This window comes from Danio rerio, chromosome 25 (genome assembly GCF_052040795.2).
Source record: "Danio rerio strain M-AB ecotype USA chromosome 25, GRCz13ab, whole genome shotgun sequence".
In the NCBI taxonomy this organism is placed as follows: Eukaryota; Metazoa; Chordata; class Actinopteri; order Cypriniformes; family Danionidae; genus Danio; species Danio rerio.
The window spans coordinates 17,515,001-17,527,614 of NC_141045.1; the positions used below are offsets into that span (position 1 = coordinate 17,515,001).

General features: G+C 33.4%; 1 protein-coding gene across 15 annotated transcripts in view; it reads left to right on the forward strand.

Moving 5' to 3' along the window:
• The window catches only part of mical2b (microtubule associated monooxygenase, calponin and LIM domain containing 2b), a 135,484-nt gene that overhangs the window by 103,290 nt on the left and 19,580 nt on the right, over positions 1-12,614 (forward strand). For 12 of the 15 annotated variants that reach the window (XR_015525827.1, XM_087311067.1, XM_087311074.1 and 9 more), the window contains 5 exons: positions 1,535-1,603; positions 3,016-3,125; positions 6,055-6,829; positions 10,951-11,018; positions 11,229-11,318. Coding sequence is in view for 14 of the 15 variants with exons in the window: in XM_087311067.1 (XP_087167193.1) it covers positions 1,535-1,603; positions 3,016-3,125; positions 6,055-6,829; positions 10,951-11,018; positions 11,229-11,318 (1,112 nt within the window). In the remaining variant the exon portion in view is untranslated. The remainder of the gene's footprint in view (positions 1-1,534; positions 1,604-3,015; positions 3,126-6,054; positions 6,830-10,950; positions 11,019-11,228; positions 11,319-12,614) is intronic. The other 3 variants (XM_087311078.1, XM_087311069.1, XM_087311077.1) reach the window with 1 other exon arrangement.

Genomic DNA, 12,614 nt, shown 5'->3' on the forward strand with positions numbered 1-12,614 from the left:
CACTGTCCTCATTTACTCACCTGTTCCAAACCTTTGAGTTTGTTTCTTTTGTTGAGCACAGAATAAGATATTTTGATGAAATGTTGAAAACCGGTAACCATTGATATCCATAGTATTTTTTAACATATTTCAGGAGCATTTTGTTAGACTGAATAACCATGTTTTACATAGTTTCTGTATTGCTTTATCACATGGCCAACCTGTTTTAGCATGTTGATTTTATAGCATAACTATCTTGTTTGCATGAATTGTCATGTCAAGTTGCAAGATGTTAAAATTAACAGGATTATTTAGCTTGTTGCTACTTGCTAGCATATATCTTTTACTTTTAGCTTGTATAACATTGCATGGAAAAAAGGCCTTTTCAAATCAACTTGAATTGAAAAGATTACCATATGTTGCTTTGATTTTAGCATGTTACATGTAACATTTTGTTAATAACTAACATGTTTTACTATTTTACCAAGGATTAAACATGCTGATTGGTAAATGTGGATCATCATGTTATTATCATGTTGTTAGCTAGTTGTGAAGTTTTGTTAGCGATGGCTAGATGATTGAATTTAAGGTTAAATAGGCTACTTGGTATGATTTAATGTTTGAAAGTTTTGACACCCTCTGAAAGTATTGGATATTTGGTAACTTTATTCAAGCATTTTTTTCAAAAATCATCCATCCTAAAATTTCAAAAAGATAAATCATGAATGAAAAGGTATTAAAACTCTGACTATAACGCAATAAAATCCTAGAATCCTCCCTGCTTTTAAGAGCGCTATTATTAGCATGTTTTAAACGAGCCCGAAATGTTATTTTATAACATATTTACATATTTCATGAACGTTTTGTTAGCCTAAATAACTATGTTTTACATTGTTTTTCTGTTGCTTTATCACATGGTCAGCATGCTTTAACATGTTGGTTTAATACCACACCATTGTTAGTATGTTTCTAACCAGTTGCAAGATGTTTAAATTAACAGGATTACTTTTAGCTTGTATAACATTGCATATAAAAAGGCGCTATGCAAATAAACTTGAATTGAATAGATGACCATATGTTGCTATGATTTTAGCATGTTGCATGTAGCATTTTGCTAATAACTAGCATGTTTTAGCATTTAAGCAAGGACTGAACTTGCTGATTGGTAATTGTCATGTTATTAGCATGTTGTTAGCTAGTTGTGAAGTTTTGTTAGCGATGGCTAGATGAGTGAATGTAAGATTAAATAGGCTACTTGGTATGAATTAATGTTTGAAAGTTTTGACACCCTCTCTGAAAGTTGGATTTTTCGTAATTTTAATCAAGCATTTTTTTTTCAAAATCATACACCATATATATTGAAGAAGATATAGGATATCATCATGAATGAAAAGCTATTAAAAGTCTGACACCACACTATAGGTTAGGCTAACTATAACGCAATAAAAACACTGACAGGCAGCCAATCAGAATCCGCCCTGCTTTAAAGAGCGCTAATATCATTCTCGTTTTAAACGAGCCCGAAATGCTCATTCTGCTTTCCTCTTTCCGTCAGTGAAACGCTCCACCGCCAAAGGAGAAATTACCAACAAAAACATCCTTTGGAAGAAGAAAATTCGATCCAGTAAGTCAAAAACAACATCACATTTAAAGCCAGACATAAGACGTGTGATTTAAGTCACGTTTTCATAATTCTACACGTCTCTTTAACATGAATGAGCTGCGTTATTTGTATCTTCAAGGTTGATAAAGAGCTCGATTATGAGTCTCGACTGAACAGTCTTGTGGTTCAGTCTCGTTTATTGTAGAGCCATGTTTTGTGGATTAAAATAAAGTCCTTTACGTTTTCTGTGAATAAAGGTTAACGATGGCGCCCGAGCGCGTGTGCTTTATTATTAGAGCTCGGGTTTTTTGTGTTTAATGGTGAAGTACATTGCTGTCACTTCTCTTTCTCAAGGCTGCGCTGTAGTCGTTTAGTAGTCTGTAGTTGTGACTATACGCTTTATAAAAGTGAGATGGACGTGACGTGAGTGTGTGTGTGTGTGTGTGTGTGTGTGTGTGTGTGTGTGTGTGTGTGTGTGTGTGTGTGTGTGTGTGTGTGTGTGTGTGTGTGTGTGTGTGTGTGTGTGTGTGTGTGTGTGTGTGTGTGTGTGTGTGTGTGTGTGTGTGTGTGTGTGTGTGTGTGTGTGTGTGTGTGTGTGTGTGTGTGTGTGTGTGTGTGTGTGTGTGTGTGTGTGTGTGTGTGTGTGTGTGTTGGTTTGTACTGGTGTGTACATGGCTTTAGTTGATGCTGGTTGTACTCACTCTTTTCACTAGAGGGCACCGGTGGTCCTTTTTACAGCTATTGATTGAAACCATACAATGAAACTTTATATCGGTAGGGGCAAATATTTCAGTCTTTTCAGCAACCTCTAGTATGAAGCCAACAGTACATATGCTTGTTTATTTAATTATTTGATTTACCATGTGGAACATTTTTGCAAGTATAACTGGACAAGTATGGGTGAATTATAGTCTAATTTACCAGAAAAAAATGCTGAATTATCAGACGTATGTTATTGTATGTTATGGTATGTTACTATTTTTTTTTGTCTTTTTTGTAGTTTCCTTATTATTAATATTGTGTAATTTAACAATATTTACTATATATATATATATATATATATATATATATATATATATATATATATATATATATATATACATAATGTATATATAAGTTTTTAAATGCTTTATACTTATTATATTTAACACCAAAAGTTTCTTATTTTTTATTATACTTATGTTATGTATCTAAGTTTTTAATTAATGTATTGTTATTTGTTATTTATTTATTTATTGTTATTATTTTGTGATTTACCAATATAAAACATTAAGTTAAAATTATATTATAAATTCACAGTGTACAGACATTTAAAAAAATCTATTTTAGACTTAACATGCTCAATCAATTTTGTCTCTTTTTTTTTTTTTAATTCAGTATTCATCAGATCTGTGTTCACTTATCAAAGCTCTTTATTACATCATTTTCCTCAGCTCTGCCCCTCGTTTTGATGAAGAAGTTTCATCGTGGAAAACCAGAAGATAAAACTGAAGTTCTTGCAGAAGAAGATGGAAACTCTGACTTTGAGGAGATCCACGAATCTGTAAACACATTTACATTCACTTTTGTCTTTAAGTCTCTATTTAAGTATCAGTCATTGATTTTATTTACAATCTTACTAGCTTTTTAATTACAAAAAAAGAATTTGGGTGAGAAAGCTTGTGTTTTGAGTGTCATTTGCAAACCACTGCAGTAGGCGTCTTACATTATTGACTTTAATCAGTTAATTCATCTTTAATTTAAACAACAATTGATTACAGGAGTTTGTGGACATTGACACCTATAGTCTAAGGACCAAAAGTTCAGCGACTGCATTCAACTGCTATATAGATATTCTCTATATATAACTGTATTCCATGGTCTGTTGAAATTCTTGATTCTGATTGGCTGGAGGGTGTTCAAAAAAATCGCTTAATGCAGTGGTTCCCAACCTTTGTCTTTGGGGCCCCCCCCCATGAACATATACAAACATTGGAGCCCCCCCACCATATAAATACACACGCACGCACACACATATGTACTGTCTATATATATATATATATATATATATATATATATATATATATATATATATATATATATATATATATATACACTGTATGTGTGTGTGTGTTTGTGTAATATTAATGTATAATATGTATAGAAAATATAAATTAATCACTTTTAACTTGTCTTGGCCTTCAATAAAACTAATCTTTGTCTAATCTTTTTCTTCGCCTCTGAAGAACCACTGCATTTACGTTTCTCTGCCATTTTTGTTTTGATTTTGCCTTTACGACGCGTTGGACAAGCACATTGCGTGAGCAAAATTTAAATAATTATTTAAAGTTATTTATTTTATTTATTTTTACTATTATGTTGGAATTTTAAGCATGTTTTGATTTTTTTAGTACTTGAAAATACATATATAATAGTAGGGCTGCTTGATTTTGGGAAAATCATAATAACGATTATTTTGGTCATAATTGTAATCACGATTATTCAAAACGATTATCAGTTAAAGTCAAAATTATTAGCGCTCCTGAGAAATTTTTTTTTTAGAAATATTTTCCAAAATTATGTTTAACAGAGCAAGGAATTTAACAGTATTTCCTATAATATTTTTCTTCTAGGCTTATTTGTTTTATTTTAGCTAGAATAAAAACAGGTTTAAATATTTTGAAACCAATTTAACTTCAATATTATTAGCCCCCTTATGCAATATATATTTTTGATTGTCATACAATGACTTGCCTTATTACCCTAATTAAGCCTTTGAACTGCACTTTAATCTGAATGCTTGTATTTTGAAAAATATCTAGTAAATTATTATGTACTGTCGTCATAGCAATGATAAAAGAAATAATTAATTAGAAACAAAATATCAAAACTAATATGTTCAGAAATAAGTAAAAAAAATCTTCTTTCCATTAAACAGAAATTGGGCTGGAAAATGGTTGCTGATATTCAGGAGGGCTAATAATTCTGACTTCAAGTGTATACATACAGTTATTTCCACCTTGCAAAGGAAAGAGAAATAAATACAATAGAATAAAAATATTAAACAAACTGTGATTTAAGCATCTTCACTGTAAGAAAAACACTTTACCTACAGCAGTCCTTCAGTCAAGACTAGTGAAAGATTTTGTCATTGTTTGATTAATGATAAAAACAGGCGGTAGCAGGAATATTTCTCGCTGTCTCTTTAATGGTTTCTCTTTCACGTCTTTTGATCCTCAACTCGTTTGTTTATTACACAAATGAGGGTTAATATAAATAATCACTAAACACCGCGTTTTGACACCTATTTGACCATTAATGCGCTCACGTTAAGATGACTTTAGATGTCTGCGCTCCGCTGCTCGTCTCAGTGTGCGAATGAGACCGAATGCTGACCGGCCGCATGCTTCTGACTGCGTGTGCTTGCTGTACACACAAATAAGCATGCGGTCTTTCGCGCTTTTAGAAGCAACAAACGTGAACAACTGGAAAGGGGGCGGTTTATGATGCAATAAACTATATCTCGATTAATGCTTTTTTTAATAATCGTTTGAAATCGAAACCGGATTTTCGATTAATTGTACAGCCCTTTAAAGTAGTGGAGCATTTTTATGCCTTTTTCTACCTCAACACTTATCCTCTCCCGCGCCCCCCTTGTGAACTCTGGCGCCCCCCTTAGGGGGGCGCGGACCCCAGGTTGGGAACCACTGGCTTAATGCACAAGTAGTTCCAGTTAATAATCCCTTAGTTGCTACATTGAATTTGAATATTAACTTGCTTTCACTTTTGGTCCGCACCAGTGTTCGTTTGACGTCAGAGTACGGTACATTTTGCTAGTGTGAACACTGTCTTCTGAACTGGAGTGCGCACCCGTAAACTGTACCAGAATCTGCCTGAAGGAGGTGGTCTGGAGTATGGTTCGTGCGAACTCTGGTACGGTTCGTTCTGATATGAATGCAATCGTTCCAAATAACAGAAGTGAACAGCCAACTGTACAACAAATTTTAGTTTCATTACGTTCATTCATGTGTGTATGTCTGTGTATCACCTTCCTTGGCGACAAGCGGGACTGACGCAGTGCAAACAGCCCACCAAAAACGACTTCTGCAGACATCGCGTGATGTTCTGAACATTTTTTTATAGTTTTTTTTGAGGCAGATAGACCGTGTAAATACAAACCTGCCAAAGGCAGGACTATCGAACTTAGGTTCAGATTAGGCATACAGTAGGGACCAAGTGTGAAAGCACCCTTAATGGTATAGCCCTTTGAGATGTACCATCTCATTTTTTCGAGGGAGTTCCTAAGAAATACATGAATCTGAAGTATGACACATCAAAATAAACAGACTACTGAACAACCAACAAACACTGAACCACCAACCAGTCTATAGCTTAAGCAAACAGAAACATATACTCACAAAGTACAAACAGTTTAATATACAAGTAATGAACAAACATTTAAATTGGAAAATAATTTTTTTTTTTTCACACAGCTCTCTTCAAAAAAGCCATCAAATCCATCGACAGACTCTAACTGCCTCCCGACAAAGGACAACAGCTCGACACCCCTAGACGAGATCCCCAAAATTCCTCTGTATCGCACTCACGTCCTTCCAGAATATCCCAAACCCAGCTCTTCCTCTCCAGAGCCCATCGTCACATCCATTTCCTCAGACCCCATCTCCTTTAGCCCTAAGAAGAAGCTCACTCTGTCCTTATCCGAGAAGGAGAAGCTGCTCAATTGGGATTTGACCAATCCTGGAAAGTCTGGAGCAGAAGAACAACAACAACAACACGTGAAGCCCTCAATAAGTCTCCAACATGATCATCCAGAACCAACCCATCCTCAACCTGAACCCGCTCCTCCACTTTTTGGCTTTCAACAATGGGCCAACAATCTACGCAAGTCCTTCTCCAAAGGAAGCAACCCTGTGGTGCTCAGGAGAAACCGGCCAATGAAAGCCAGGCCATTGTCGGAAGGCTCCTTCAATGTCGGTGCTGTGTTTCAGGATGAGGAGCGTTGCGGTTCATTGGTTGATGAAGGTGAGGCCAGACCAAGGACTGAAAGTGAGATCGCCTCTTTACTGGAGCAGGTGGCTCTTGGATCCAAGACAAGCAGAGGCACAAAAGATGATATGGCCTCACTGCCACCCAGGAAACTCAATTTTTTCTCCTCTCTGAGAATCAAGAGAGTTGAGGGAGCAGAGCAGAGTCGAGGAGAAGGGCAAAAGGACATCTTGAGCATCCTCTCCAGGTTTAGAAACAAAGGTGAGGGCAACACAAAGACTTTGTAATATTAAGACATGTAAAAATATAAAAGCAGGTAGGAGGTCTTTATCATTTACATGTCAGATGGAATTCGGTTTGTCTTTTTTTTTTTTAAGAAGTCCAAATTCAATCCATCTTTATTTCTATAGCCCTTTTATAATGCAGATGGTGTCAAAGCAGCTGAAGTTCTAGTAAATTAAAAATGTCAGTCCAGTTTTCAGAGTTTAGTTTAATTCAGTGTGGTTTAATTTTTACTGCTGAAAGTCCAAAAACTTAAGAGCAAATCCATCAATGCGCAGCTAAAACAAGTCTCAAACCAAGCAAGCCAGTGGTGACTGTGGCGAGGAACAAATTTCAAAAAAACTATGCACGTGAACATCTCTTATGCAAATGAAGTTTTAAATAATATTATTTTACAAAATACAGAAGATATATATTATTGAATTTAAGCATTACAATTGTTAATGGCTACAATTAAATACAACTAAAACATAACTTATTTAACAAAAAGCACTGACCCTAAAACTATTCTAATAAAAAAAATGTTGAATATAAAATCCTTATTAACATATTTTTGCTAAAATGAAAGCAATAGTTCCCTCAAAGTAGCATTTGACACAGTTTGTTCAGCATTAAGTGGTTCCAAATCTTTATGAGCTTAATTTTTTCTGTTGTAAACAAAAGATGACAATTTAAATCATGTTGGAAGCCTTTAAACATTAACATCCATAGTAGGGCTTCACAGTATTTAGTTTTAGCATCGATATTGCTATGTGATCATTCACAGTAGTTAAATACAATAGTTAAATCGCAGCATATGCAATGTTGAGCCTGCACTATAGTTTATTATTTGCTTACGTTTTTGAGGATTTTAAAAGCATTCAGGCGTGACTTTAATAAAGATTATTTAATAGAATTATTTATTCAACAAAAACTATGCAGTATTATTTTATATGTGATTGTTCAATACTGTACCTAAATACTGTTAGACTCCTCAGAAAACCATAAAACACTGTTAATTTAATTTGTATCTTTTTCTCTATTGTGTTGATCTATGCTCATAGATTGTTTTTTATACTTTATGCATGATTTACTCACTTTTAGAATCATCCCAATCAATCTAAAATTATTAATTATTTCCAAATGGATAAATATATATATATATATATATATATATATATATATATATATATATATATATATATATATATATATATATATATATATATGTATATATATATATATATATATATATATATATATATAGAGGTGTAACAATTATATTTGAATTACATTACAACATTGATATATATATATATATATATATATATATATATATATATATATATATATATATATATATATATATATATATATATATATATATATATATATATATATATATATGTATATGTATACATATATATATGCCATACATATATATATGTATGGCATGGCAATTAACCAGAAGCCCTGGGGCTGGCTGACTGAAATTAAATGTCTGTGTGCATATATCCCATTGATGACAGAATTTTCATTTTTGAGTGAACTCAAATCTCTTTAAGATTAAATAAATTAAATAAATCTCTTTAAATAAATGTTTATTTCACTTTTTCAACTGTTGTCTTGGTATATTTTATATATATATATTACACATAAATTATCAAATGTTACAATTTGGGTTAATGCAACCCAGCAAGATTTTGAAAAATTGTACATTTTAAACCAATATTACATGTCATCTGTGCACTAGAGGTGTTACTGTTCATGGGTCAGTGGTGTCACGGTGTGCTTTTCCATTAAAGCAAAACAAAGTAAATATCTTTGATTTTTACCAAACTTTCTTTTTTATTAAAACTAAGATAAACAGTGCATATTGCATAATCTTTTCTTTACATTGAACAATGATGGCTGTTTAGGCTGCCTTGGCACTGAGAACATTATATTTTATAGACTTCAGCCTCTTTATTACAACAAATTGTTCAGTTTATAATGCTTACTGAACCAAAACCCTTATACTGGACAGTTCAATAAGAATATGCGTATTGTTCCACCCCTACTAACCACTGATTAAAGCAGCTCAAGTAAAAAAAAAAACAAAAGAAGAAAAGCTCTGATAAGATGTCCCGTATTCTTATTCCTCCACCAGGGCACAACACTAAGCCTAGTTATGCGTTTGTCCCACAAAAAAGTAAATTGATCATTCAAATAAATCACAGCGTGCACTTACACGTGGCCACATCCTGAAGTGACCCTAGACTGTGACCATCACCACACACGTGCTGTTCGGTTTTAAGTGATTAAAGCGATTACCGGCAGGTGTACAAACCAACCACGCTGCTTGTGTTGACTGTTATTAAATGCAGCACCGTTATCTCTTATATGATCATCTCCCACTGGCTTTCATTATATTCCCTCCATGCAATATGCAGGTGCGCTGCGCTGTAATATTGTGATGTATCAAAACATCTCTAAAGGCCAGCTTTGAAGAAAGAGTCATATTTACACCACGGTACTGGCACAATGTTTTGATGACACGGTGATACGGATAAATAAATCTCATTTTAAAACAATGAATCAGCTCTGATGCACAGTTCTGGTTTGTGTAGACAAGTCATTTTAATAATAATAATAATAATAATTCTTTACATTTATAATGCACTTTTCTGGACACTCAAAGCACTTTACACATTTTTTGGGGGAGGAATCTCCTCATCCACCACCAGTGTGCAGCATCCACCTGAATGACATGATGGCAGCCATATTACACCTGACTACACACCAGCTGATTGGTGGAGAGGAGACAGAGTGATAAAGCCAATTATAATATGGGGATGGTTTGGAGGTCATGATGGACAGAGGCCAGTGGGTAAATTTGGCCTGGATGCAGGAGTTAAACCCCTACTTTTTTTTGAAGGACATCCTAGTATTTTTAATGACCACAGAGCGTCAGGACCTCAGTTTAACGTCTCATCCAAAAGACAGCTCTCACTGAGCAGTATAGACTCCCCACCACTATACAAGGGCGTTAGGTCCCACACAGACCGCAGATTAAGCACCCCCTGTTGGCCTCACTAACACCGTTTCCGGCAGCAACCTAGTTTTCCCATCCAGGTACTGACCGGGCGACCTTGTGAGAGTTGCAGAGAGCTAGCTGCCAGCTGTACAACAGTACTTATCAATCAACATCCTTTACCGTTACTGTAATTGTCATATGCCAATAGAAAAAAATGTGGCAAATGTGTCTTTCGCACCACATTATATTTTTTATATTGTTTGTTGTATTTATTTTTTTAATTGTCTAAAACAATAGTAAACATTTGTTGACATGATGATGATTAAAATAACTAAACATCATGATTACACAACAACAATAATAATAATAATAATAATAATAATGACCTTATGATAATAATATTGTAATTATTTATTTCAGTGTTGTTTGATTAATCCCAAAATATTTAAATATGTTTTGACATAAAACATACGTTGTTGTTATTTATCATTATGAGTTGATATTGGGTCGATTTGATCAATTGATGGTACATTTTTGTTATTGTATCTAGATCTAAAATAATTACCAATTAAAATAATTAGGGCTGAACAATATATTGTTTCAGCATTGATATCGCAATGTGTGTATCTGCAATAGTCAAATCACAGGATTAGGTTATTTATAAATGATAAATATATTATTAAACATTATTTTAAAAATATATTAATACAATGACATTATTTCACGTTTGATTCTTCAACTCCTGTACTTGAATAGTGTTAGACTCCCCAGAAAACCCTAAAGCACCGTCTATTTCACTTTTATTTTTGATATGTCATGTTTATATATGCTTGTAATTTATTATATTTTATGCAGATGCAGTGTTGATCATTCCAGATGAATCTTTCCTAAAAGAGTTATTCAAATCATCTGGTGAAATTATATTCATGTTTATCACCACAAAACATAATATCACAATGTCAGATTTTTCCAATATCGTGCAGCCCTATAATAACATTATTATTACTACTACAACTATTTTATAATTATATAATTGTGTTGAACTTTGTTTTACTTTTAAAATACTTTAATAATAAACTTTATTTTTGTGAATTTGTATTCACAGCGTCTGCTCAGCAACAACAGCAACAGAAGTCAAACTCTTCCAGTGAGGATGAACAGGAACCAAAACTGGTAAACATCCCGTATTAGCACCTCTCCCTCTCTCTCTCCCTCTCTCTCTCTCATTCTCTCTCTCTCTCTCTCTCTCTCTCTCTCTCTCTCTCTCTCTCTCTCTCTCTGTCTCTCTCTCTCATAAATAAAAAAACAACAATAATCTCAAAACATAAACTCAGAGCCCCAGTTTAAACTTGTCATTTGTTTTGTTTATGATTTGCCATGCAGACCCACAGTGGCGCATTGCAGAAGAAAAAAGAAAAAATAGCCATCCGACAAACCAAGAGCGATGAGCTGAAGAGACTTCACAGAGCTCAGGTCTGATATTTAAGCCACTTAATGTTTCATGTTTAGTGTTTACACTCAGTTATGAACTACTTTTTAAACTTTTTTTTAACTTTCTTTTTTTTTTATTTAGCCATTTTCTGAGAAAGGTTTCCTCACAGTTTTGATTTATCATTTATTTCTACTTTACACATTTATATATGAAACGCTTAAAAAAGCTATGGTCAAAATTATAAGCACCCTATGTATTGAAGAAAAATATTTTTTTGAAGCATCAAAAAAAATTTCCCACAGTAGCTTGAACTGAGCCAGAGAAAGGCACGCATAGCACTTGTCAGAAATCATACTTTAGCAGTTTAAAAAAAAAAAACTGATTTTTTTAAGTTTCAGACATTCAAATATATGTAGGTAATATCTAAACATAATATTTAAGTTTGTAAAACACATGCTGATTTCTATGGAGACGGCAATAGTAATTACTTACGATGTATGTTATTTACGTCAGATACACACTGACTAGGTTAACTAGTACTAGTAACTAGTATTCTTCTCCCAGTTAAACAGTTGCTTTTATGTATTTTGGGAGAAGTTGATGAATTATCATGTGGTAAATCCAGCAGCTCTAATCTCTGCACTGCAGCACAGGCTAATACCGAAGTGCCATCATAAATAAAATAAAAGGATCATTAAGCTGTTTAATTGATATAAGACATGCTCTAACACATATTGAACAATCAGAATATCATATTTCACGATATAATTAAGATGTTAATATTTTTAGAAAAGAGAAAAAATAAACAATAAAGGAAACATTCTTAAAGGCTAATAAATACTTATGCCTCAATCACCAGGGCTGTGGTATGCCACGTGTTAAAACTGACCCATCACCATGGAATCCTTAAAGTGATGCGTTCTAATTAATGGTCACACATTGCTTTACTCTTTTCAAATATTTCTGTTTGTTTACAATTTGTCTGCAAACCAGATTGAGTTCAACCATGACTGCAGGTTTTACAGTAGAATAAATATGAAATTCAAACGTCAAATTCTGTTATTCACAGTGAATTCCATCACAGTGAGTAAACCCAAAGTGTGTACTGTAGTTCTCATATGCATAACAGAAAGTGGTTCTAAGAAAACTGATAAAGCATTCTCATTTCCACATTCAGGCCAATAATTATTCATTTTCAATCTATTGGAGATGTTTAAATCTGACTAAAAGAATTTGAATTTTTAACACACCTTTAATACAACTATCAAAAACATTATACAATAAAATTTTACACACAAAAATTAAAAACTGCCTAACAAACCATAAATTCTAAATTT